General features: G+C 40.1%; 3 protein-coding genes across 5 annotated transcripts; all 3 read right to left on the bottom strand.

The window, feature by feature from the left end:
* Positions 1–192: 192 nt before the first annotated feature.
* On the bottom strand, positions 193–7,264 carry adpgk (ADP-dependent glucokinase). 2 transcript variants are annotated; one of them, XM_079345906.1, is made up of 8 exons: positions 7,011–7,264; positions 5,134–5,377; positions 4,251–4,476; positions 4,080–4,142; positions 3,347–3,467; positions 3,045–3,241; positions 2,487–2,585; positions 193–2,360 (listed from the first exon to the last, which is right to left on the bottom strand). In XM_079345906.1, exons 2-8 carry the CDS (start codon positions 5,358–5,360, stop codon positions 1,797–1,799), a joined length of 1,497 nt encoding a protein of 498 aa, XP_079202032.1. In that variant the 5' UTR covers positions 5,361–5,377; positions 7,011–7,264; the 3' UTR covers positions 193–1,796. The 2 variants fall into 2 exon arrangements, with proteins under 2 accessions (XP_079202032.1, XP_079202033.1); XM_079345907.1 differs by having other exon boundaries at positions 193–2,357; positions 7,011–7,263.
* Positions 7,265–8,496: 1,232 nt separating this feature from the next.
* snx22 (sorting nexin 22) lies at positions 8,497–14,784 on the bottom strand. The gene is made up of 7 exons (XM_079346925.1): positions 14,389–14,784; positions 12,123–12,206; positions 11,241–11,345; positions 10,935–11,029; positions 10,534–10,566; positions 9,845–9,912; positions 8,497–9,300 (listed from the first exon to the last, which is right to left on the bottom strand). The coding sequence occupies exons 1-7, from the start codon at positions 14,449–14,451 to the stop codon at positions 9,179–9,181; spliced, it is 570 nt and encodes a 189-aa protein (XP_079203051.1). The 5' UTR covers positions 14,452–14,784; the 3' UTR covers positions 8,497–9,178.
* A 2,340-nt stretch (positions 14,785–17,124) lies between these two features.
* Positions 17,125–23,837, bottom strand: dnai4 (dynein axonemal intermediate chain 4). 2 transcript variants are annotated; one of them, XM_079346923.1, is made up of 17 exons: positions 23,679–23,833; positions 23,402–23,576; positions 22,640–22,800; positions 22,190–22,293; positions 21,850–22,006; positions 21,542–21,681; positions 21,247–21,399; positions 20,926–21,114; positions 20,647–20,801; positions 20,214–20,300; positions 19,747–19,901; positions 19,504–19,664; positions 18,666–18,763; positions 18,417–18,515; positions 17,820–18,046; positions 17,529–17,682; positions 17,125–17,322 (listed from the first exon to the last, which is right to left on the bottom strand). In XM_079346923.1, the coding sequence occupies exons 1-17, from the start codon at positions 23,726–23,728 to the stop codon at positions 17,272–17,274; spliced, it is 2,316 nt and encodes a 771-aa protein (XP_079203049.1). In that variant the 5' UTR covers positions 23,729–23,833; the 3' UTR covers positions 17,125–17,271. The 2 variants fall into 2 exon arrangements, with proteins under 2 accessions (XP_079203049.1, XP_079203050.1); XM_079346924.1 differs by lacking the exon at positions 17,125–17,322 and having other exon boundaries at positions 17,574–17,696; positions 23,679–23,837.
* Positions 23,838–24,227: the final 390 nt, after the last annotated feature.

The raw sequence follows: 24,227 nt of genomic DNA, 5'->3' as shown, positions 1-24,227 counted from the left end.
ACGTGGCAGCGCGTCTAAACCAATCAGATGCAGACGCGTAAAGCAGTCCGTCAGCGATCCAGCAGATGTATAAAGAAAAAATCGACAGATTTCCATTTTTTGCATTTTCACTTCACCCGTCAAAACTCAATCAAAGGGCAGACACCAAGTTAGAGTTTCAACACTGAGGAACAAAAACACCAAGCAAAGCTCTTCTCTCAACACATAGTTTAATGACTAACTTGAGTACATAAAACGTGTTGACATTTACATGTTAAAAACATAAGACAACAAACTATGAAATGAAGAAAGGCGAGAAGATTGTACTTGCTAGAGATAACACAGGTTTTTTTTGGAGGTTAAGGTTACATTCACCTTTGCAGGCTGCCCTGCAGCTTCTTACTATAGTGCAAAGAATTAATTCTGCTCAACGAAATGCCATACATGTTTTAGTTGTATGTTTGCATTAAGACTCATTATTATTGCATGCCTTCAGGGGCCATGTGAGGTATACAAATAATAACTGTACAGTTACGTACTGTACATCTGACATGATGCCGGCTTTCCCCAAGTAAGGTCAGAAAAAAACAAATAAGCAATGAAAAAAGGTACCAATGCAACAGAACATGAACTATGAAGTTTGACCAGGAGATAGATACTCTGGATTTAAGCTAATAGTGATATACAATCACATTTTATAAGCAGGGGGAAACGCTTCTGGTTACAGCAACAAAACAAAGTAAACAAGGAACACACTGACCCTGATAACAGCTGACCTAAACCGGATTTAGAAAGTTCATTTTAGAGTTAAATGCCAAGGGAATCTTAAGGTAAAACCCCCCCCAACAAAAATCATAATTTATTGAGCTTTACTGCATAAAGAAGGCTTCCCTTCAAAAACAAATTTAAATGTTGCATGTATAAGCAAAATATTTCCTTATTTTCAATAAACATTTTTCCATAAATGTCTCTGTTTGCGAGGATAAATAAAGGATTATCTTATCTTATTTGATCAGGAATTCAAAAGGTAGAGCAAACACCAAGACCACGAATACTACATAAGGAGTGTTGTTTGAGCTATGTAGACTTTAGCATCTTTAAATGGTGTAGGAGTGTATAAACTTTTCTGTAGTTTTATCCTCACAGGACAAAGAAGACTATCGAGAATAAAACCATTATTACACTTTAAGAAGTCAGATACTCATGAGGGAATGAACCTTCAAGTGACTATTTGACATGAATGCACCAGAAACAAAGAACATCGAGAATACCACTTACCTTCTACGATAGAGTAAGACTTGTTGTTTATATGTATTTCTATTTATAGTAGAAGTGTAACTGACGTTTGTTTGGCTCTAAAGTATGAATAAAGTATTCTATTATGACTATTACTATCTCAAGGCACAGCATACTGAAGGTACGCGAGTGAAAGGAAATGGGGAGGGGGGGGGCTTTTTGAAGTTTGTGAAGGCGTCTTTGAGCTGCGCCCAGTGCATAGAGTCAAGCTGCCTCACGGTCTGGTCAGATCCACGTGTGAGAAACTCAGCCTCAGTTTCTTTCTGCTGGAGTATCAGAGGAGGGAGAAGAGAGGAGAGCTGAGCCGGCTGGAGGACTCATCAGGCAGGATTTTTAAAACTATCACCATTGATCACGTCCTTTAACTCAGTGGAGTTAAAGGAAGACACAAAACCTGGTTCAAGACACACGGATCTAAAAAAAAAAATAATAATAAAAATCCAACAACCGCAGCAGCAGGAGCAGGAGCACTTCCCATCATCCTTTTTCAGGACAAACGGAGTGTCAGCTTCAAGCAGAGCTCAGAAAGGCTGCTGGGGTTTCAGCTCAGAGTAAACTAGTCCCTCTGCTGAGATGGCGTCCCCGAGCCCGACTGTCCTCAGAGGCTGTTTGCAGACCAGCACCGGTGTCATGTGGAAGGTCACGTTTCCTCTGCGCCACACAGTCACTGGCTGTGCTGGGTTTAGTGTCAGCTTCTCTTGTGGCTCACTGTGTGAACTGTAAAACTGTAGTGGTGCCTTTAGCTCCACTTTGCTAACATCCACAGCCTGGAGTCCACACGCCTGACTGCTCGCCACTCGAGCTCCGGCTGTCACCGCCGCCGCCTGGTTCCCCCAGTACCCGTCCACTGTCGCTAGGATGTGGTAGGCCAGCGTGTGGAAGTGAATGCGAGTCAGGTCGGCTTCTGAAAGAGGGTCGCTGCGGCCGTGCTGCTCCAGGACCCAGAGGAGGATGTCGCTGATCCGGCCCACGTCCGGGATGCCTTTCCAGGCGGCCAAGTCTGCGTGAGGCCCCTCACCGGCCTGAGAGAGGAAGAGCAGCTCCTGCTCGTTCAGCCCGATGGAGCTGACAATGGGCATAACCTGCTAACGGGAAACACAGGAAAAAAAACTTGAATGAAACATACAAAACTCTCCGGGGAATTGTGATTTTTTTTTTTTTTACGTTCATCTCTTCTCTGTGAAGTAGACTAAACTTTGTCCGACATGTACCTCCTGCATGATGCTGCTCATGTACTCTTTGTCAGTCATACTCGCCAGCTCCAGGTGGATGGGAATATCTCTCCGGATGTCCAATATGGCCGACACAGCCTGAAGAGAGGAAGAAAATACTTTGTAGTTTGACCCAGTGCAAATACATTAACCTTACTTGTCGACCTACACTTCTTTGTCATGAATAAATCAAGCATTCGCTTCATGCCTTGACTTTACAAATGTCATGCTACATTCACATGAATTGTTAGCATTTAGCATTGAAAACTGTTCTAAAGTAGCTGAAATCAAAGAGGGCACACCAGCGTTTTTATACATTTAAGCTTGAGGACATGGAGTCCAATACTGCAAATTAAATATTAGTAATTATTTAGGTTTGAGCAATTGGTCGTCTTAAATGTTAGCAGCAGTTTCCACGTCATTCACTAACACCGCCGCTCAAGAAGAGAAAAGAAATGAAACATTCAAAAACACGCAGCTTCGTGAATGAGAACAGTTAGTGAGGTAAGCTGTACAGCAGGTAGTGAAACTGTACATGAGCAGCTTTCAGCCTCTTGCCTCCTTCAGCCGCTCCTCCCACAGCTCTCGGCCCTGACCCTCCATCATGTGGAGCCCGGACAGGACGACCAGCTCGGGCTCAAAGTCCTCCAAGCTCGCCACGAATGTCTCCAGCGAGCTCATCCCACCGTTGGACACGTCATGAGAAAAGATGAAGCGGTTTGCTTGAGGTGCCTGAGTTGAACCCCAAGTTTCCCCTGGAGATATAAAAGTAGAACAAGTAGAATAGTTTATAATACATCCTGAAAAACGGAAGAAATCTTATCTCAGATGGATGGACGGGTTAAAAAAAAGCACTTTACCTGCTTTGTACTCCAGGATGAGGTGATATTCATCCGTCTCCTGGAGAGACTCTGGGGGAACAATTATCTGCTCATCCAGCAGTTCATGAAGTTTGGGGCCGACTGGACCGCATAACAAAACCTGGGGCATAAAAAAAAATATTCAAGCATAAGAACTTCAACCTTCAGCTAGTCTGGAACATTTTGTATTCAAATCCTGCTTCCTAGTTTGGCTGCCTTAATAGCAAATCATGGATTTCTTTTTTGTCTGCAAATTGAATTTTTAAAAAGTTTAATTTTGGGCAGGAAGTCCAGAAATTCCTTAATCATACAGGTTTCCATGTATGAAATGTTTTTATATCTCATCATTGACTAGATGTATAAAACATCACTTAAAGTACCTAAATACCAGATTTATATTGGACTGAGTGTGTGTTTGTGTTTTTAATGACCCTGACACCTCACTAACTTAGAGTATGAAACATTGATTGGATAAAAAGATCGACGACTCAACTTCATCCCAAAAGAGAACTGTGTGTTTAACTTTACAAAAGGAGGCGTGGCAACAATTCTGACGCTTCACCAGCCAGACTCCTGCTCCTCATGTCTCCACTTAAAATGACATCATAAGTAATATGTTAGCGCCCGACGCAAAAGGCATCTTGAATTCGACTTTGTACGATAGGATGGAGATGTGCCGTCCATATTTATATAGTGTCAATGGTATGAAAGAAGAACAAACATGCTACTGTACCATCAGGTCAGGATACGTGGCGAGCTTCTGACCAATGAGAGCAGCGTTCCCTCCCACATACAGCTGAAAGAAGACAAAAGTAAAGTTAACAAAAAAAAAGATAATTTAACTTGTAAAAAAACCAAAAAAAAAACAAGAACTGATCCTCTCAGTAAGTCCAGTCAGGCTTGCCTTTGCACCGGGGTACTCTGCTGCTGCACGTGCGATCCTCTGAAACACCTCCTTGTCGCTGAAGAAGCGCTCGGCTGCTGCGCCTCGCTCCATGTAATGGACGAATGCTTCCTTCAGCTCCTCTTTGGAGTGCAACACTTCATGATCCAGGCCGACGCCAGGATCCACAGCCATAGCCTGAAGCAGACCCACTCCTGAGACCACCACATCCACACAGGCATTCACCCTGAACACAGAGGACAGCACAACGGCTTACAGTACTTACTGAGGTCCAGCTGTATCTGCTGAGACTGAGGGCAGGAGATTACTTGAAGAAGGCATTTTGGGTGGCCTTGGACTGACTTTGCGCTCCCCATGGATAGAGGCTGTTTTCCTTGGAGGGGGGGGGTGTCACTTCTTTTTAGACAGCTCTCATATTTTGCACAATTTACTTTATTTTTATTCATTCTAAATACTGAAAATAATGGAGGAAAAAAATGTACACTGTGACTTGAGAAGTAATAATAATACATTTTATTTGTAGTTGAAGAAACAAGTTTTTCTCCTTTACATTTCCTGCATGTTTATAAACATCATCTGTTCATCGGGCCCACCAATCATCACCCTCCACCTCTGAATGTCACTGCTCCAGTGGGTTGGCTTTACTAAAGCAGCCTGCCGGCTATATGAAAGTAAGAAACAACATTTAACTGACTGAGGCACAACCAGCCATGTGAGCTCATGGTCACACGTTCCTCCTCAGCAGCAGAACTGAAAACAGCCTCTCAACATCCCACACTGTACAGGAGAGCAACTAAAGCAGGATTAAATATAAACTCAGGCTGACTTAAAAAAAGACTCGTATCTATTTCTAACGGTAAGGCAGTTTGACGGTCTGACTCACCCTACTGCCACTTTGCTCCACTGCCGGCTGGGCAGAGTGATCAGAGTCTCCCAGGCGGAGGAGATCACCTCCTCCAAGCTCTTCTGACTGTCCTGGCTCTGGGATGACTGCTGAAAGTTTGGCAGGCTGATGTACTGGAGAATCTGCTCCGGCAGCTCTGGACTGCCGTGGTACAAATAGCCAACAGCTAACGCCAGCAGGGCCGCTACAGAAGCCTTCCTCCACATGATGCTCCCACGCACTCCTGCAACACAAGGAAATCAGTCACTTCCATTTCTCATGTTCTGTCAACTGTTAGCATGAAAAAGTGAAATCCTTACTTATTCGGGTAAAATAGAAAAATAAACTTCACTTTATTTTTACTCCTCTATAGTTACAGCTAAATGAATAATTTGGATAAAAATGTTATGATAAAAAAATTGGTAATATTTTGCTTTGATATGGTTGTTTTGGGGGGTCGGCCTTAGGGCAGGGGGTGTAAGGGTCTCCCTGTAGTCAATGAGCACCCAAGAGGAATCTTCCTGGGTGCTTAAGACTCAAGGACTTTAATTGTGTTTTGTTTACACACTTCAAACAACAGCACCTACGCCTTCTGCCTCCGAGGTATTTTACTCTTAATGGTTAGAGGTTCTCAAATTCAAGAGTCTGAAACTTTTCCTGCCCTGTTGGTGGCACAAAATGAAAAACCTTCAATGAACACTCAGGCAATGCGATACAAGTTATTCTGCTGCCAAATAAACCAGACTATGAGAAGTAGGGCGGGGAGATATGTTCTTTATCTGAATGGCTACAGGAGTTAAAGAAATGTATCTATGACACACAGCAGAGTATTTTGTTATTCTTTTTGAGTTTTGCTCAGAGATGGAGAGCGGGCAGAGTGAGACTAGAAATGGAATTAACATGAAACATTATTTTGATTCAACTTAAACAATATCTATAAAAACAATATTGTCTTACCCTATACCTTGTTTTGAAATGTATTACTGTCTTGAAAACTCGATTTATTGCACAGCCCAAATCGAAAAATAATGGAAACAATAGTTGTTGCAGCCCTACAGTAGATGTGTAGCAGCCTTTGTGGTTAGTTCTCTCTGCACTGAAAGCTATTTCAATTTCACTCCAAAAAAACCTCACCATAAACTGTATAAGAGCTGCTATCACCATGTAAGTGGAAACTACAAAAATAAGTTCTGTGTTGTTTTAGTCCAACGAACATCCCTAAAAAAACCCAACATCAGAAGTTTTACATTTCTGTATAAACATTTGTTTTTAAAAACACACAGTGTCAGGGATGATGCATTTACTCAGTGTTGGCACTTCACAAACCACACAATAAAGTTCACACAAGAATGTGCACAGATAATCGTTTAAAGTGAGTGAATTAACTATTAAGTACTCAAGGTTCATTATAACAAGACGCATCAGAGTCCAATCAATCTTTAGGGTTGCATTTGACTCCTTTAATTATTGATGATCCTTGATAAGTGAGCTTGCCCTTTAAGCTGCAGATATGTCAAGCACTTTGTGGTACAGTACACAGGGTTTAAGTTACACACACACACACACACACACACACACACACACACACACACACACACACACACACACACACACACACACACACACACACACACACACACACACACACACACACACACACACACACACACACACACACACACACACACACAGAGAGAGAGAGCTAACATGCTAACACTGGGTGTATCTTTGGCTGCAGTTTATTAAAGCTAATCTCAGAAGCTTCCAGCTCGACTTAGCAGAGAGGAGTCTCCCAGTCACAGACGGGAAGAAGTGCTGCGTTGATTAAAATCACACGAAGAAGAAGCCAAAGCTTCACAGGTGTGAGCGGCACGTACCTTTAATGTGCAGGCTTCAAGTTATGTTTCCTGCTCGATCACATTAACACCATGCAGCTCTCTGAATACCGCTGGAGGAGGAGGAGGAGGGAGAGGAGAGTGAAGAAGTCCGGAGTCGGTACGAGTCATTGAAGGAGCAATGATTGGTGGACGCAGCAGCAGCACACAGCACGGGAGCGGCTTCCGGTTATCGCTCTGCGCATGCGCTGCTTCAGGGAACATTCACGGTACAGAGTGTGAAGAACAGAGCAGAGAGGTCAAAAGGCTTAATATACTGTAAGTCCTGAAATGATACAAAGTTATTCAATGCCTTGATCTAAAATCAATATTTGGTTTTTAATTCTAAATGTTTTACTCATGGCATTCCCTGAAATAATAAAGAAACCTCTTATCAACTCCACTGTTGGATGGATGGAAGAGCTGATCAGGGCCAGACATGAGAAATGAATTATTATATAATGGTATAAAAGATATTATTAAAGTATAATATCAAGAAAAAAAGTCAAAACGTTGAGAAAACAAAATGTTGAAAAACAAATGTAAATTGTATTCTGATTTATCTCAAAGTACATGATAAAAACAAAAAAATCCTCCTCATTGTTTATTTCTCATGCCTGGTCAAAATCAGAATTGGTTTTATTGCCAAGTACGTTTACATATACGAGGAATTTGTCTTGGTGTATTGGTGCAAAAGATAACGATCCTCTTCCTCTCTTAGTTTTGGGCCGTCAGCTAAGCACATTTGATCACAGTTAAATCTCGAAAACTCTCCTTTCATTCTGAAGTAAGTGTGTCCAATTGCTTTATGGCCTGTCTTATTAGGTCTTAAAATGAGCCACACAGGCTAGTGCATTAGTAAACCACAAACAATGAAACACAATTATAGGCTCAGGCCCTTTTTCTTCTTGTCTTTTCTCCCTCAGGCAAACGTGTGTTTGCTCTGTCTGATCTGCATGTTGCTGCTTGTGAAACTATTTGGCTCAATGCAGCATCAGCATGAGGCGTGGTGGCTGGAGAGAAAACGGACAGTTTTTTTACATCCTCATATATTTTAAGAGGACACGAAAGTCATCAGTGTTTTTTTTACAGACTCAGGCTTGTTTGAGGTAAAAATATAACAACTTGTAAACCTGTTTGTCTAAATATGATTGCACTTGTTTGGTGGCTGTCAATCTAATCTCAACAAATTAGTTTTACGGTCTTTAAATTAATCAAAGGGTCATTGAACATAAAACGTAAACTTTGATTTCTACCTCATGTTATAGTTAAAATATTTAAATCACATTACAAGTTTTATGGATTTAGATGACTGAAACTATATTTAACTATATTTAAAAAAGTTAAAGAGTTAAACATGATTGATACAGCCAAAAGGAAGCAAAACTGTTAAAACAACAGAGCTTTGAGTGTTTAGTTTCCCTAACAGAACGATGTGGATCAACTTGTTTGACAACTGAAGTTATAATAGAGAATAAACACACAGCAATCATTTTGAATTCTTTATTATAATTTCAAAATAAACAATGTGATACAAAAGTAAAAAGCATCTACACAAACATCTGTTTACAACAATTCTATAAACCTCTATAAACCAACCTGTTAACATCAGTATTTGGCCCGAAGCTTCAAAAGCTGAGTGTGATTGACCTTAAAACTAGAAATCTTACATCAGCCTGACTTGTCTCAAATTTCTTTAAAAAAAAAAGTCATAAAGTGAAACGTCACTTCACACACACACATCCTTTTTGGATCACTTTTCAAGTCTGAATATTTAACATCTTAAAAACTATAACCCCTCTGCCTATTAACTTCAAGTCATTTTCTAAACGCACACACACACAGTGCTCTTTTGTTTTAGAGCTAAAAGACAGTAAATGACTAAATGCTGTAATAGTATTCCTCTTCATTTAAAAAAAAGCTAAGTACGTTTCTTAAACTAACACCTATCTTCTCATGAGTTTTGGTGTTTTGGTTTAAAATGAGAATGACAAAAAGTTTTATGTGGTTGAACGTCACAACAGAAGATGAATGAGGACCACAGCGCCCCCACTGGGAGTGTTGATTTTCGACAAAAGTGTTGTCAAAGTCATCTGGTTTAGGCAGTTTTTCTTCATTAGTGTCTAACCATAAGCGGATGGTTTTGTCAACAAGTCTGAAAATCTGTCTTTTCACATGTCTTCCATAGAAATATTAGAGCAGGGCTCGATGATGGTTGGAGAGGTAAAGGTGACCCGGATGTCCCGTGCATAGAAACCTTGAAGAACCCCGTCCACAATGACGTCTGGGAGATCTGAAAAGAAAATATTCAGGTTAAATTCCAATATCAGGCAAATGCATTTTTTTTTGTTTGATGTTCTTTTCTTGCTTTTGAAGTCTTAAGTCACAAAGCTAAACAAATGCACAACAGTAAAGCAGATTCAGTGTCTTTTTAAGGTAGCTCTCACAAAGCTCAGCTGCCATTACACCGTCAGACAGTCAGATTGTTTTTGATAATGGCATAATATTGGTGTCCCAGTCTGTGAATTCACATTTGCAGCACAAGAGAGCTCGGCACATTGAGAGCTTCACATACACACAGTCAGACATGCGCACACACAGGTCTGCACTCTCCTGCAGACTCCACCGATCCCGTCTTGCCCTTGTCATGCCTCTGTTACTTCTTCAGAAAACGGTAAAAAGTATGCATTACGTCGTCACCACATTACGCCACAGCGACCTTTATAATGAAGGCAAAATGCATCAGGATGTAAATATCGCATCTTGAATCGGCAGGCTGAATAGGGCTAATGTTTGATGGTAAATGTGACTGCCATACAGAAGTCTGTTTTTCTTACCTGAAGTGCAGTCAGAGAGATACGGATCCTGGAAAAATCCAAAGACTCTCTGATGTGGTAACTGATAACTGAGGATAAAGAAAATAGGACAATGTGATTGTTAGAGATTTACTGCATTCAAATCTCTCAAAGGAAATCTGTATTGCTGCATAACTTGATTGAAAGATGCCAGTATACTTCCTACTCACTACTGTTCATCTTCAATACCAAATACGAAACATTAAAGGTCAATATTATCCCTCTGAGTCTGCCTTCTCAATGTAAATGTAAATCTAGAGGGGCGTGGTCAGATGCAACTCATTTACATATTTAGAGCTACAGAAACAGACTGTTCAGAGCAGGGCTGAAATAGGTATGATCAAATACAGGATCAGAGTTGATTTAGAATAAGAAACTTCACAGACATGTTTTGGGGAGACTTATTTACAATAGGTATGTGACCTATAAAGATTAACAGCATCTAAAAATTTCTTCTATACCTCTTGGGTTCTCATTCTGTGTTCATATGACAACTGCAGGGCTGCAGTGACACAAATATTGTTATCTCTGAAATCACTGTGTTGCAGAGGCAAGAAGACAGGGGAGAATACAGTAACTCTCACTGATAGCACAGCTCACTTATGTGTTCTAACAGACTCAGTTTATAAACTGGACCTCACATATCCTGAGACACTGGAAACAGCTCTCACCTGCAGTCCTGACTGTCCAGTTCATCAAGTGACCTGGAATGAAAGAACACACATTTGACAGTTTTCTTGCAAGAGAGCATCGCATAAAGTGTATTTAAATGTTTAATGTCAAAGACACATTGCAGAAATATAAGATGCCATACTTCTCTTATAGAAGTAACATGAATGTCTTAAGAAGAGTTTATACTTTTGTGTCCGTGATTAAAACCTAATTTACAGATGGACTGTGTTTTTTCTGTTTACTTCATTTCTCACACGTCTCACTGTGGATTATACGCAGTGCAGCAGCACCACTGTGAGAAATGTGTACAAACTTTTATTGCGTTGCTGCATTGCCCCCAATCCAAAAATAGAGTCTCCAAATATAGCAACATGCTCAACATCCCGGCTGAAGGACTTACTCCATGCTGCTGACCTTGTTCCCCGTGTGAAAGTGTCTCACATGCAGGAAGTCCAGCAGCACCTGCGGCACATCTTCATTCTGATAGATGATCTCCTGACCAACAGAGAAAAGAAGCAACTTTAAAAAATGTGTTCAGTCAGCTCTTCCTGTTCACTAATTTAAAAAAAATTCAGATATCTGTTTTTCATAATGAGTTCTTTAGCAGGCCAGAGGTGTAATATTTTAAGGTGACATATTGAGGACTGAATCCTTCTTGTGGGGCCCAGAAGACTTCCCCTCCTCACTTGAGAAACAACAGTGTTACCTGAACGTAGTCCTCCAGCTCCTGCCTCCTCTGCTCTGGAGGTTTGGTCCTCAGGTGGGGGTTTCTTTTGCTGGGGAAATCCGGGGTCTGGGTGATCTTTCTGAGCTGTAAAAACCAACGTACAAAACACAGCCTTATAAATCGACTGTCATGAACGGGTTTAATTACTAATTAGCCAAATTAGTAACTCACAAAAAAGGCAGAGAAGAAGAAGATGGAAAAAGAAGAAGCGAGACAGCAAATATGGATGCTTGTAATTCAGCATGATTACTTTACATTTAATCACAGAACGACCTTGAAATGTTTCACTATAGCATCACAAATTGCATTTTTTTGTGAGAATATTTGCATAGAAACTTGTTATATAAAGATATTTACACGCCTTCTACATGTGCATACATACAGTATCTGAGCAAAATCCCTGATTGCACATCTTTCTTGGACTATAGTTTATAGTTTCCCTTTTTCCATACACTAAGCACTTAAAGTATCTTAATGCAAATGTACAGTTTAATTAGTTTTATGGAAATATTTGAATATTTGTTTGTGTAGCTTTAGTTTAAGTTAAACTAAGGGGCCTCCATCTTTATTATGTAATATGTAATCTTGTGTTGTGTGACGACAATAAAACTGAACCTTGATCCAAATGTTTTATTATGAGGGCGATGCCTCTTATACCCCAGGAGGAATCAAACACACCCTGCGATCTGAGAAGACATGTAGGCTTTATAATGAGTTGCTTGATCTATTTAATATTTTATATCACAAATGTTCTAAACACTACACGTCTGTGGGCGTATACTTAGAGACCCTCATGATGACGCTCCCCTCTGGTTTGAAACCCACACGACTAGCAAACAGTCATTGAAGTCATAAACTTACTTTTCTGTGCAGAGCCTGGAACTCGCTGCTTCTTCGGAGCACATAATGTTTCCTCTCGTTGAACAAGACTTCGACTCTGAAAAGCTGCAGGCAAATAAGTAAACACAAAAGCACAGATTTGTACTGCAATATTCATTTACCACCAATTTCCATCAGTCTATTACCTTAAATAGTGTAAAATATCAAAGAAGTTAAAGTTAGTCATTCTTATCTTGAATACATTGCACCCATCCAAAAAAGAAGCAGAAATAAAGAACTACAGAACAATGATTCCATTTAACTTTAAGATTAAAAAAAATCCTGTCTTAGAGTTGTGATTAGTTTTATTCCTGAAGTTTGCATTGTGACACATCCTCATTTGTCCACCAGGGGGAGATATATAGCTTCAAATTCTGACAAACAAAGAGGTAAATACTTTTTAAATCAATATTATGTCCTTTCATTTTGTGTCCCACAACATGGAATCTTAATCATCCATTATGTAAATCTCTATATGCAATACTATCTGCACCTGTTTGTATCAGGACGGTTCATTGCTAATGTGCTTTTCAACACTGATCTAGGATTTTCAATCGTGAATATGTATTGAAGGGGTTGATCGCCTAGTGGTCAGTGCCCGCGCCACATGTAAAGAGGCCAAAGTCTTTGCGAGCAGGTGGCCCAGGTTTGACAGATGACAATTATGAAAACAAAAAACCTCTCAGATAAAAGTCAGAGGAAATTAATGTTTGAGAAATCAAACAAAGTATACTGAAGCTAGGTGTGTGATTTGAAGGAAAAAAAAGTACTTTAATATATAAATCAGCTTTACTGCAACCAACTACAGCATCAAAGTGAAGTTCACATAGTAATATGTTTAGAAAATATTCCTTAAAAATGGTTTAAGGAAGAGGGTCCTATATTTTAGCAGAGACCCGTACTCAGGCCTGGGCCACAAGTAGCCTACGCTAGGACTCCCACTATGAACAGAACACTTTGTTTCTCTAAGTCTGAGTTGATATTCAGGTAGAATCAGAGTCTTCAAAGTTCGCAGAGTATTCCTCAAAGTCAGGACCAGAAGACAGCAACGTCTGTGATCAAATAGTTTTATTCATCAATTACAAAGTCACAAAGCCAGGAGTGGCCCAGCTGGACAACTGATACAAATGCCAAAAACATCCATCCCACTGCCCAACAGAAATGTAGTTTTGCTTATGTAAATTATGTAATCTGAATTTTTTTTTTTCTTTGATTGAGGCGTGGAGAAAAACTTATTTTTGCTTTATCTCAGTGGTTGGCATAATTGTTATTGGTGGTCAAAGACACTATTTTATTAGACTCTCCTTGGGGTAGTTTCCCCCCCCCCCTGGTAACTGTTCATGCCCATTTTGAACTAAATCCAGTCCATCATCAGATTCATGTGTTTTTGTTCGTCACAGTCTTATCTTCGTCTGCAAGGTCCTACTCTGGGTGTTTGGTACTTTCAGCCTAGTCGTCATCTTATGTACTTCATGCTTACAAAATTGGTACTATACACACCAAGCTGCTGACATGTTGGTCTGTGACTCTACAGGCTGAGCTCTTATGGCTCTCAGCTCACTACATGCACACAGGTGCAGATTACATTTCTTTACCACAGTGGATGATGCTAAAAGTTCATAAAGTTCTGTACACTGTCTTCACTAGGGTGAAGTTATATTAAGATGTGGTTTCCTGTAACAACACTGTACAAGCGATGATGATGACAATATAGATATGCACATCTACAGAGACTGTGTTGGGACGTGCACTACATATCCACAGGAAAAGACCCTACAGTCCATCCTGCGTCATATCCATTTGGAGATAGATGCATTATATTTATAGTTGATATTTAAAGTAGGTCTTCATGCTGTAACTAGTAGAACATTTTAATGTGTGACTGCTGCTCAGAAAACAAATTTAGACTGAAATTAAGTGAAGAACTATTTCTCATTTAACTAAGAAAGTGACCCTGGCGTACTTTCTGCTCAACGCTTCCCATTAGCTGTTTTCATATCTTCACTATTTCCTCCTCCTCCGGATAAGCGCGAGCTCTATCACTTTCACTCACCCTGCGTGTTACCTGGCGCGAGCTCACCTGGCGTCACAGCTCACCTTTGCTACCTAACAATAAAGACGGCGAATTTGACTTATTCGTGTAAATGTGTAAGAACCATAAAATGAAGAAGCATAAGTTAAAAGCTCCCGAAATAATAAGGCACGCACAACAACAACAAAAATACAAAAGATTGAGGCGCGTCCTCACCTTTTTTGACTTCCCTGACTCATCCACCTCTCTCTCCATGGAGGGTATCGACACCTCAATCATCCTGAAATCTTACCCGAGCGACACCAGGCTCTATCGACTGTGTGAGAGCAACTTCTGCTGCTGATAAAAGACTGAGAGGTAACTTCAGTAGGGTTTTCTCCCTCGTCCAGGAACTGAAAAAGTAAACGTGTCTGTTGTTGTCGCTCCGGTTTCCTCCTGTGCTCCACCTACACACTAATTGGACAAAGAGAAGCGCGAGACAGACAGGCGAATCCAAAAATTAAAGGTGCAGTCCAACGTTTAGGGGGAATACAGCGTAAAAGTTCAACAGTTAGTTTGAGTTGAATATAAATTGTGGCTTCAGTGGACAGAGATTATTTTAGGAAACTGTTTGAATGTTTACTTAGTATGTTAAAAATAACTGAGAGGGTGAGAGGACTCCTACTCACTTGAGTTGTCATTATATTGTTTTCCACTCTTGTGGAAGTGACCTCATACCACTATTGCAGCACTTATACTTAGGCTGTGATGATTTATTTTTAACTTGAAAAACCAGTCAGCACAAAAAGACATATTGCATTTTCAACCTCTGATCTGATACACAGCACAGGAGCTCATCAGGAAGGCCTAAATATTCCTCTTCCAATCAGAGGACAAATAGATCTCTAAAGACATTGTCCAAAAATATCTCAAGTAGTGAAGTGCCACAGTTTTCTTGTAAAAAATCAATGGCAAAAAACAAGCACTATTGTAACACATAAACAATAAAGACTTGAAAACATTTTCTTGATAAAACCAGATGTTGGTTCACTGCTTTGTGAGAACTCAAGTGATTAAACTAAAGGCTGAGAAAGGTTTTAACAAAGAGACTTCAGAAAGAAACATCGTCACAGGTCACTTTCAAATCCAGGTTCACTTTCCATGATGCTTGAAAAAAAAAAACAACCTAACACAATAAACTCATTGGACATAAAAAGGGATGTAAACCATGTGTACTAAACACAAAACTGTGCCCACATCCCCTCAAACATTTTCTGCCATACAAATCAAACAAAACTTAGTGTAATGACAACAGGTAGGAGAAAAAGGAGGGACATTGCTTCACTACTATAAGACCTTAAAATAAAGTGTTGCATTTTTCATGCACAAACTTGATTCACAAGTTGTTTTACTTTGACTCATTTTTCCTCTTGCACTGTTGAAATCCTGCATACAGATCATTTTCCATGTGTAGTATCACATGCTGACCCGCCGCCTGTCATGGGATTTATATCTTCCCGTCCCTGTTGTTGCTCACTGAGTTTTAATTCAAGCACACAGAAGAGCTCACTAAAGCAGCTCTGTGAGAGGAAATGTGACCTTACAAAGTCAAAGATCACAGCGGGGTAAAAGTATAACAGCGTGGTCACGTCTGCGTGCAGTGTTTTTACTATAAATCATGTGAATCATTGTTCTGACACACACTGAGTCTTAAGTCACAGTGTCAGCAGAGAGAAGACGTACACATTAACTAAACAGAAGGCCAGGCTTTCACTAGTTTCACTGCTCTTTCTCCTTCACAAATAAGTTTGTCCTATTTCCTGTTTATTCACCCCAATCTTTATATAGTTGTTTATTGTGTCTGTTATCATTTGTTATTTTGTTTTGTTTTTCTCATACACAGATGTCTAAAAGTGGACCTCCTATACATTTGGCAGAACTAACAATAAAGTTGATCATCTATCTTTTCAGCCGCACTGGATTGGACTTAACGACATTATCGCCAACAAACAAATCTTTTTTTTTTAACGTGGGGAAGTTGCAGTAGAGGACGACTCACAGATTTGAGCATTTGATTCCTTTATCTGAAACCTCTGGGTTTTTTGTTTTTGTTTTTTGGAGGAATGTCAGTGCAAGTCTCCACAACTTCACGCTCTGGAGTTTGTCGTTTATGGACATACCAGCCGGTCCAGAGAGCGTGATGTGATTTGTGGAAGCCAGTGTGAGCGTGAAAGGGAGGACTGTCATCCAGAATAACTGAGTTAGCTGACGCATTCTTGAGCCCTGTACACTGTTCATCTATGATGTTTACTGTCACAAACTGCTAGTCAGTACTTTTTTGGTTTTTTACTTGGTCCTTTATTTGTGATATACTGTAGATGAACATGTTTTCAAGCCCCCCACCCCATAGCAGACACATCGACACATAAACCTCTATTGATTAACTAACAAACGGCTTATAAAGAGGAAGCGATTATATCTTATATTGCAAATTGATTGTATTGTATTTATTGTGTTCATTGCAGCAACTGCAGAAAAACAGCAAAATAAAGGAGTGTGTCTCTTTTCAGAACCCACCGATGTACAGGGGAAGCTTAGGGCGAGATATGACTTGTCATATTGACATGTTTTAGTTTTTGTAGTTGTTCTGGTGTAGAGTGATTGTCAGCCTTACGTTTACCTAGCAGTGTCTTTAGCGCCCGCTGTCATACCCGTTTGCTCCAGTGTGGCAGCATTTAAAACCGGCTTCATATCAGTTTAACTGTTTACATCTGTAACATGGTGGTGTCCTGCCCCCTGGCTGCATGTGTTTGGCAGACAGTAGGTGGAGTCAGGAAGGCCACCGGCTTCTTTAAGTGGCTTCCACCTCTCTTCCTCCCAGGCCTCCACCAGCTGGTTTGCTTTTGTTTGCACTTCACAACACTTCACTCATCCATACATTGCATGCATGACCAATTTAAAAGACTTGAATAATTATGATTGTTGTAAGTTTAGTTTTAATGATAAATTCCAATCAACCTCGTTTCATGTGTGATACCCTTCTTTTCACTGACTTTGAGCCAGTTTGTCTGGTTTTTATCTATAGTGTTATTTCTTCATCAAGCCACAAACCACTTGTTTCTAAATCCGCCTGGAAACTACAGAGCGAACAATGTTTTCCAAACAGTCCACCTGAAAGGACAAAGAAGAGAAAATTAGAGTCAGAACTGTAAAATGTTCTTAAATAAAGAGAAAAAACCCCCATAATTTTAAATCCTATCGTTGCTCTATGCCTACTTTACTTCATATATACCCTTCTATTTGTTGATGTATTATATGTGTTTGGGAGCAGATAATGTATAATTAGTAGATTCTCACACAGGCCTTCTCAGTTTTACCTGCTTGCCTTCGTCCATGCAGAGGTTCTTGATCTGGTAGACAGTCACCTGCCCATCACTGTCCCCCACCAACACACAGTTTGTCCCTCTGGCAAACTGCAGGAACGTAAAGCTCACACCAGGATTGGCTTGGTGCACAACAATTGGGTTCAGGCTAAAAAAAGACATCTGAATTGAGTGCACACACGGGACGATTTCTGATTCATGCGTCACATCAGATAAAAACAAATAAAAACAACAACACACAGGACACACTGAAGGCAGGACAGGATCTCTGGCAGTCTGACTCACATGTTTGAATTCAGGTCCCAGATCTCCAACTGTTCTCCTTTGACGGCGGCAAATACCGTGGACCAGTGTGGAGACCATCTAACAATATGGACGGCCGTCTGGGTGGTGGTGAAGCTAAGCACGGGGCTGGAGAGGTCCTGCCTCCACAGCTGGATGCTCCAGTCAGAGGAGCAGCTCAGGAACACATCAGGACTAAATGGAGACCATTCAATGTGGTTCACAGGACACTGAGAAAAGCATGATTGAAACTGTCATGACCAACCTCTAATAAACAACAGTAATACAAAACCGTGTACTTCTGTCCATAGTATTATGTTGATTTAAAACGACATCTTCCATCACCATTTTTTTATTGTATCTGTAGACTAGAACAACTAAAACCAACTTTTGCATGTTTGTTCTGTCGGGTGATTTGAAATCAATGCAACAGTTATGAGGCTAAAAAACGTGTTCAGCCCAAAAGTCTGTGACTGTCACTCTTAAACATATGGTGGTGTAATCTTTAAATTGCAGAGAGGTTTTGAAATAGATTAGTAATTTCCCACACATGCATTGAACTTTTGCCTTGAATCGAATGCTTAATACAGAAGGACTTACAATGTGTTTTTTATAGGTGCCAACACAATTCTGACTGTCTGAGATGGAGCACTTGTGGATGTGTCCCTCATACGTGCCCACCAGGTAGACACTGCAATCCTGACGGACAAGAGCAATCAAGCAAAAAAAAAAAAGAAGCAAACAAAACCCATATCCAAAGATTCAAATTATTTTCATGAATACTGAATGATTGGCTTTAGGAAACAGCTTCACAGACATTTAAAACAAATCAACCTTAATCTAACTCACTTTTGGGTGGAAGTCAATACACAGAACAGGAGTCGTTGCAGATAAAAAAGTTTCTTCTGTGTTTTTCACATTTTGAGTTCTCGTTAGCTTCTTCAGGTCTACAAATAGACAAACATATGAGGGTTATGATAATAACTGTTTCATTCATTTAACCTCTATTTTTTTCTCGAGAAATGCTTTCGGGCAAGGAGTTCAAGACCAGAGGAATAAGTCAGCAGGAGAGCAGGAGACTACAGAAAGAACATTTGAATGTTTTGTCATATGTTCCAGGTGTGTGCGGCACAAAAAGGTAAAGGATGTTTTCCCGATGTGAGTGTTGACTCGTGGGACCTTCAACATTAGTTAGTCACTTGATCGAGTCTGATATTGATTATCAGCCCAGATTAATAGAGAAGTGATGTAGGCCAGTAAACTACTATAAATCATCTTTGCCGTACAAGATGCAATGATGACTGGAATATTTGTTTCAAAGAGTTAACCTTTAAAAAAGTACAATGTAAAAGCAAATCATTTGCATATACAGGGTTAAAACATGCATGGATCCAGTTTTGTCCTGCCAGCTGTTCATCATCATTGTCTTTTATTTGATTTAAATCTTAAATCAAATAAAACACATTATGGGAAAACCCTCTTTAGCAACAGTTTAGAACATACATTGTAAAGATGCAAATAAATCAAAAGAGCAGCTCGAATAAAACAGGAAGTACAGTAGTAATGTGTTTGTGTGTCTTTCCCTGGCCTCATCAGCATTTTGTGAAACCAAATAAACTAATTAAAATGTGATAAAGCTCTTTTTACATTCAATATTTAAACCACAATGTCGTGCAGACTGAAGTACCTATGCATTCGAGAGCGTTGCTCAAGAGGAGCCACTTGGAGACCCTTCCATCTGTCGACACTGAGATAACGTTCTCTACACTTTCCTGTCCTGACAGAGTCACCTCTTGTTTGATGCACCTCACCTGCCACACTGGATGCAGGTGCCTTTTCGAGCACGCACTGAAACACAAACATAAGGAAAACTATGTTTGTACATTGAAAGGGGACATTTCATCATTAATTTGAACCTCAAAGTCCTCACCTGCTGCTGGCAATACAGGCCTTATTGTTCAGACTCGTGACATTGTAGATGGCCACGGTGCCGTCATACATCCCCACAGCTAGCTGACCCGAGTTTTTGGCTGAGAAATCCAGGGACGTCACACTACTATGACAGTGGAAGACACGCTCGGGCCACTGCATAGGGGTACATATTTACTATCACTGTCAGTCCCAAAAGAAGAGAGAACATTTAACAACACATGCTAACTGCTGCTAGTAACTGTGTGAAGCCCTTAACTGACCAATGGGTGCAATTTAGGATTCATTGTCTAACCACGTTTTAAGTAAACTCCAACTTTACCGTAGGCTACTTAGAAAATATATGGAAAAGGGTTTCAAAAAATGCTATTACAACTCAGTGTGGTTAAACAAGATTAGGAACCGGAAGACGTTGGCTGAAAGGACAAAGAAGTAAAAAAAAAAAAAAAAAAGAAGGGATAAACATACCGCAGGACTTTTGAGGGACCAGCAGCAGATAAAACCTGGTTTCAGGCTGAAGGTAACAAAGTCACCATAGCCTACAGCCAGAAGATCCTTAGAGAGTACAGAGCACAAACAAAAAACAAATGAGCGTGTGACACAACTAACCAGCCCAGTTTAAAAATACTAGTAATGCTAGAAGCACTAAAAAGTAACAATCGCCATTTATAACTCGAGTGACAACCATACTATTTTAATTATCTTTCACAAAATCCACAGTTACAGCTACAGAGTGCATATGTTTCCAAAGGCAGCTTATAAATATGATGTAGACCTATGTGTCTGAAAGAGCTGTAAGTATAGAAGTAAAGTAAATAGAAAATGACAAAGAAGCTTGTGCTCTGCTACAAGAGCAGCTGTTTCGTGTTGTTCTGGTCTGTGTGTTTTTGGCGAGTGTTACCGGGTTCTCCTTGTTCAAGGCCATGCTTGTAATGTTGCACCCTCTGGTGAACTCGCAGCTGAAAGACCAAAGAGGTTCGAGAGTTGGAGATGAAGAGCTCTCCTCACACTCCGTTCTCTGTATCTCAGCTGAAGGCTTCGGCGTGCTGTCAGGATCTTACACGTTGAAAATGACGTCAAATGTTTATTCAAATACAAGTACATTTGTTGATTTAAAAATTTAAAAACCACACACACACATACACACTCACACAAGAAAGAAGGGATGAATTGACTTTACCTTCTAGTACAGGCAGCTGTCTATAAGCAGCCAGCTTGGGTTGGACGAGGTTTAGCACAATACTCCTCTCCAACACTAATAAGCTGTGTCGGAATGACTCAGACATGGTGATCACTAGAGGATCGGGCTCTGCATTCAAACCGCTCCTGCATGATTCTTTCTCAAACAGTGAGCTAACGGTACTACTTCCTGGAGAAATGATATATGACAACATGTCTCTTTTACTTTTTTCTTGCCTTAATTAATTAACAAACAGTGATTAATAAATGAGATACAGTTTTGAGTACTTAAGTCAGTCAGTGTTCTCCCAGAGGCTGTTACCTGTGACGACTGTGCTGCAGCTGCTGCTCTTTTCATCTTTCCTCTCCTGACTGCTACTCATAGCACAATCAGGGAAGTCAGTCACTTCACTTTCAGGTGTTTCTTCTTTCTCACAGAAAGAGTCATAGATGTCCCAGACAGTTGCCATCATGCCTGTGAACATGAAAGAAATGCAACTTAACTCTTCACTTGCAAACTTACAAACAACAACTTACTGAACCTTAGTCTGAAGCATCTTCTGCTTATGAGGGTTTCATTGTTTACTCAGGAGATGAGATGGATAATTACGCCTTACCTTCATCCACTGTGACTATCTGGTCACACTGGTTCTGCTTGTTTTTTGGCGCTCCGCTGAATGTCTGTGTTGATCGGACCACATACTTCTCATTTCCCAGTCGGTTCTTGCAAAGTTCGGCATACTGAATGTTTTGTTTTCTGTAGCAACAATAGCTTTTTAAAACCAAAGAAGAACTCAAGTATGTTTTTAAGGAGCTTATACTGCATTTAGCTCTTCACCGTTACAGCACAATATATGTTCCCAAGTTTAGGAGTCACTTCCTGTGTAATTTTTACTTAAGATGTAATGCAGGGGATTTCACTCACTCAATGGCCTCTGCCTCCTCAGCATCCTCTGACACAGAGGTGCTGGGTATGTCCAGCAGGGTAATGGTGTCTGTCTCATGGAGCAATACGTTTACTACCTCATCCAGCATCTCTTCTGTCACCTGTTGTTGCACATTGTCTCTTTTTCTTGGGACCTCTAGTGAGGAACAATGACAAAAAATAATGATATAAATACATGCTTAATGTATAAAAGCCACAAAGAATATCAAAGACAATAAATATATACAGTATACAGCATATAATTGTCTTAATAAAGGTTGACATTCTGATAAAGACAATGACAGTACAGTATATATTTTAAACAGTGAGGAATTGTCACCCAATGGAGCTGGAGGTAGGGTCGGTATGTCGAGAACACTATCCTCACTCTCCTTGGTCATTGATGCTCTCATGCTTGATGTTGGGCTGCTTTCCATGAATGAGCTGCAAAGAAAAAGTGTTGATATAGCCTATGATATAGAGTATATTTTTGTGGTGAAATTTCTCTCACAAGGAACCGAAGTGTAACTTCTGGACACCTTACTGAAGCAAAGAGCAAAGTTAGCAAGATTCATGTCATTGTGTGTCATTCTTTTATAGAAATGTTAAATGTTTCCGCCAAAACCATCACTTTCTATACTATGAATATATATGTACAACGGACTACTGAGTAGTGGGTTTATTTCTGTTTAACACGTGACGGTAAAGTTGAATGTTAAGTCAACTTTTCTAAAACTAAGTAGTGCTATAACTAGAACATCTGATCAGAATGTATATGTCGATGGTATACCTGGCATTGGGCAGATTGAAGGTGGAAGAGGATTTTAAGTGGTCAGATCTTAAGCTGGAAAATACTTCTTCCAGGAAGAATTTGCCTTGCTTGAGCTTGTCTCCTGGCTCTTCTTGATATAGGGGCAGAGGAGTGACATCGTTGCCTTCACCATCCAAGACCTGCAAAGGCGAGGACCACATCCTTAATCAGAGTGGCATTCGTTATTAAATTACTAAATAATCCCTCCTCCAGTAAATTTTGACCAATATGGATTCACAATGAAACTTGCTATTCAGTTACTTTTCAGAGAAAAGACATTATCACCGAAAGTGAACGCAAAATGAGTGTTCTGTTTATCATCTCAAACTTTAACACCTATGTTCAAAGAGCAGATATTCTGATCTGCTTCTTTAAATCAAACTTTAAAAACAAATTCAAAGAAAACTCAACACAACAGAAAACAAACGCATGCATTGTTGTGTATACCTCTAAACTCTTCTTACTTTGAATAATCTTCTTTCCTTTTGTTCCTCTGGATGAGGTGTTTACATTTACCCTTGTGATGAATTCAGTCCGTGGTATAATAAAAGGAGTATCTGCCCAAAAGTTGAAATCAAGTAGGCTACAGTAACCTACTTGATTTCAACTTTTGGGCAGATATTCCTTACCTGTGAATTGACATGTCAATTCCACTGCATTTGTGAGAAAGATTAAAGCATTTTTACGTGATCTTTTTGAATGCTTTTACTTCCAGTAGTATTTTTTAAATACTTATGTTACCTGCACAGCTCTGGGAACTTCACTCCTGTCATCGACGATGCTGAGTTTGCTGCCTCTGTGACCGGCCAGGATGGATCCTTTCCGGTTTAGTGAACCTGTGAAGCTCCATTTGTTTCTCGAAGTCATGCCGACCTTATGCATTCCTGATACAGAGTTGGTCATTCCTCGTGAAGACCTCGGAGACACGTATACAACAAAAAACTTGACAAATAAGCAGGGCTACTCTTGCCACCTAACCGCGACATTAAAAACAACAACAACAACAACAACAACTTACGAGTTAAGCACATGACCGGCCTTCTTCTTGTTCTCCACTTGGTTGTACATTTTTGTTTTTTCTTGTAATATCTATCTGTATTAATATATAGCCTACACATCCGTTGCTCCTCCTGTCGACGCTTGTTTCGTGTTGCCATGGTAACGTGACGATTTGTTATGGACATCTCATCCGGAAGTTTGATTTAACTTTTTTTTTTTTTTTTAAGTCACTTTTTGTGCTATTTTTGATGAGATTTTCTTCGAAAAATTAATCAGTTTTCTGGCTTTTAGATGGTGGGTTTAGCGTTCGACGCTTCAGTCACTACTATAACTCTTTAAATCCCCCAACACCGAAGTCAACAGGTTACAGAAACAGACATGATAAGACGAACTCCGAGCGATGAATCGAGTTGTCGATTCCTTTGTTTGCTTCTATTGTAGAAAGAGAGATCCTGTCATATATTATCATATATTTCATTTTTTTTTAAAAAGCCTGCAGGCAGCATATACAAGGAAGCCTCTGCATGGTTAGTGGCTCAATGAAGATTGCTGGTCCACTAGGTGGCAG

The sequence above is a fragment of the Symphodus melops genome (assembly GCF_947650265.1).
Source record: "Symphodus melops genome assembly, chromosome: 6".
Taxonomy (NCBI): Eukaryota; Metazoa; Chordata; class Actinopteri; order Labriformes; family Labridae; genus Symphodus; species Symphodus melops.
This window is presented reverse-complemented; position numbering and strand designations above follow the sequence as displayed.

Excerpts from the sequence above, each read along its gene's own strand:
- snx22 (XM_079346925.1), bottom strand. The coding sequence starts at position 14,451 with ATGATTGAGGTGTCGATACCCTCCATGGAGAGAGAGGTGGATGAGTCA. Across the intron at positions 11,030-11,240 it reads AGCTGGAGGACTACGTTCAG|GAGATCATCTATCAGAATGA; the intron begins GTAACACTGTTG and ends TCTGTTGGTCAG. Across the intron at positions 10,567-10,934 it reads AACAAGGTCAGCAGCATGGA|GTCACTTGATGAACTGGACA; the intron begins GTAAGTCCTTCA and ends CTTTCATTCCAG.
- dnai4 (XM_079346923.1), bottom strand. The coding sequence starts at position 23,728 with ATGTACAACCAAGTGGAGAACAAGAAGAAGGCCGGTCATGTGCTTAAC. Across the intron at positions 21,682-21,849 it reads GAGGAGGCAGAGGCCATTGA|AAAACAAAACATTCAGTATG; the intron begins GTGAGTGAAATC and ends TTGTTGCTACAG. Across the intron at positions 18,764-19,503 it reads CAACGCTCTCGAATGCATAG|ACCTGAAGAAGCTAACGAGA; the intron begins GTACTTCAGTCT and ends GTCTATTTGTAG.
- adpgk (XM_079345906.1), bottom strand. The coding sequence starts at position 5,360 with ATGTGGAGGAAGGCTTCTGTAGCGGCCCTGCTGGCGTTAGCTGTTGGC. Across the intron at positions 3,242-3,346 it reads CATCCTGGAGTACAAAGCAG|GGGAAACTTGGGGTTCAACT; the intron begins GTAAAGTGCTTT and ends TTATATCTCCAG. Across the intron at positions 2,586-3,044 it reads GGGAGGAGCGGCTGAAGGAG|GCTGTGTCGGCCATATTGGA; the intron begins GCAAGAGGCTGA and ends TCCTCTCTTCAG.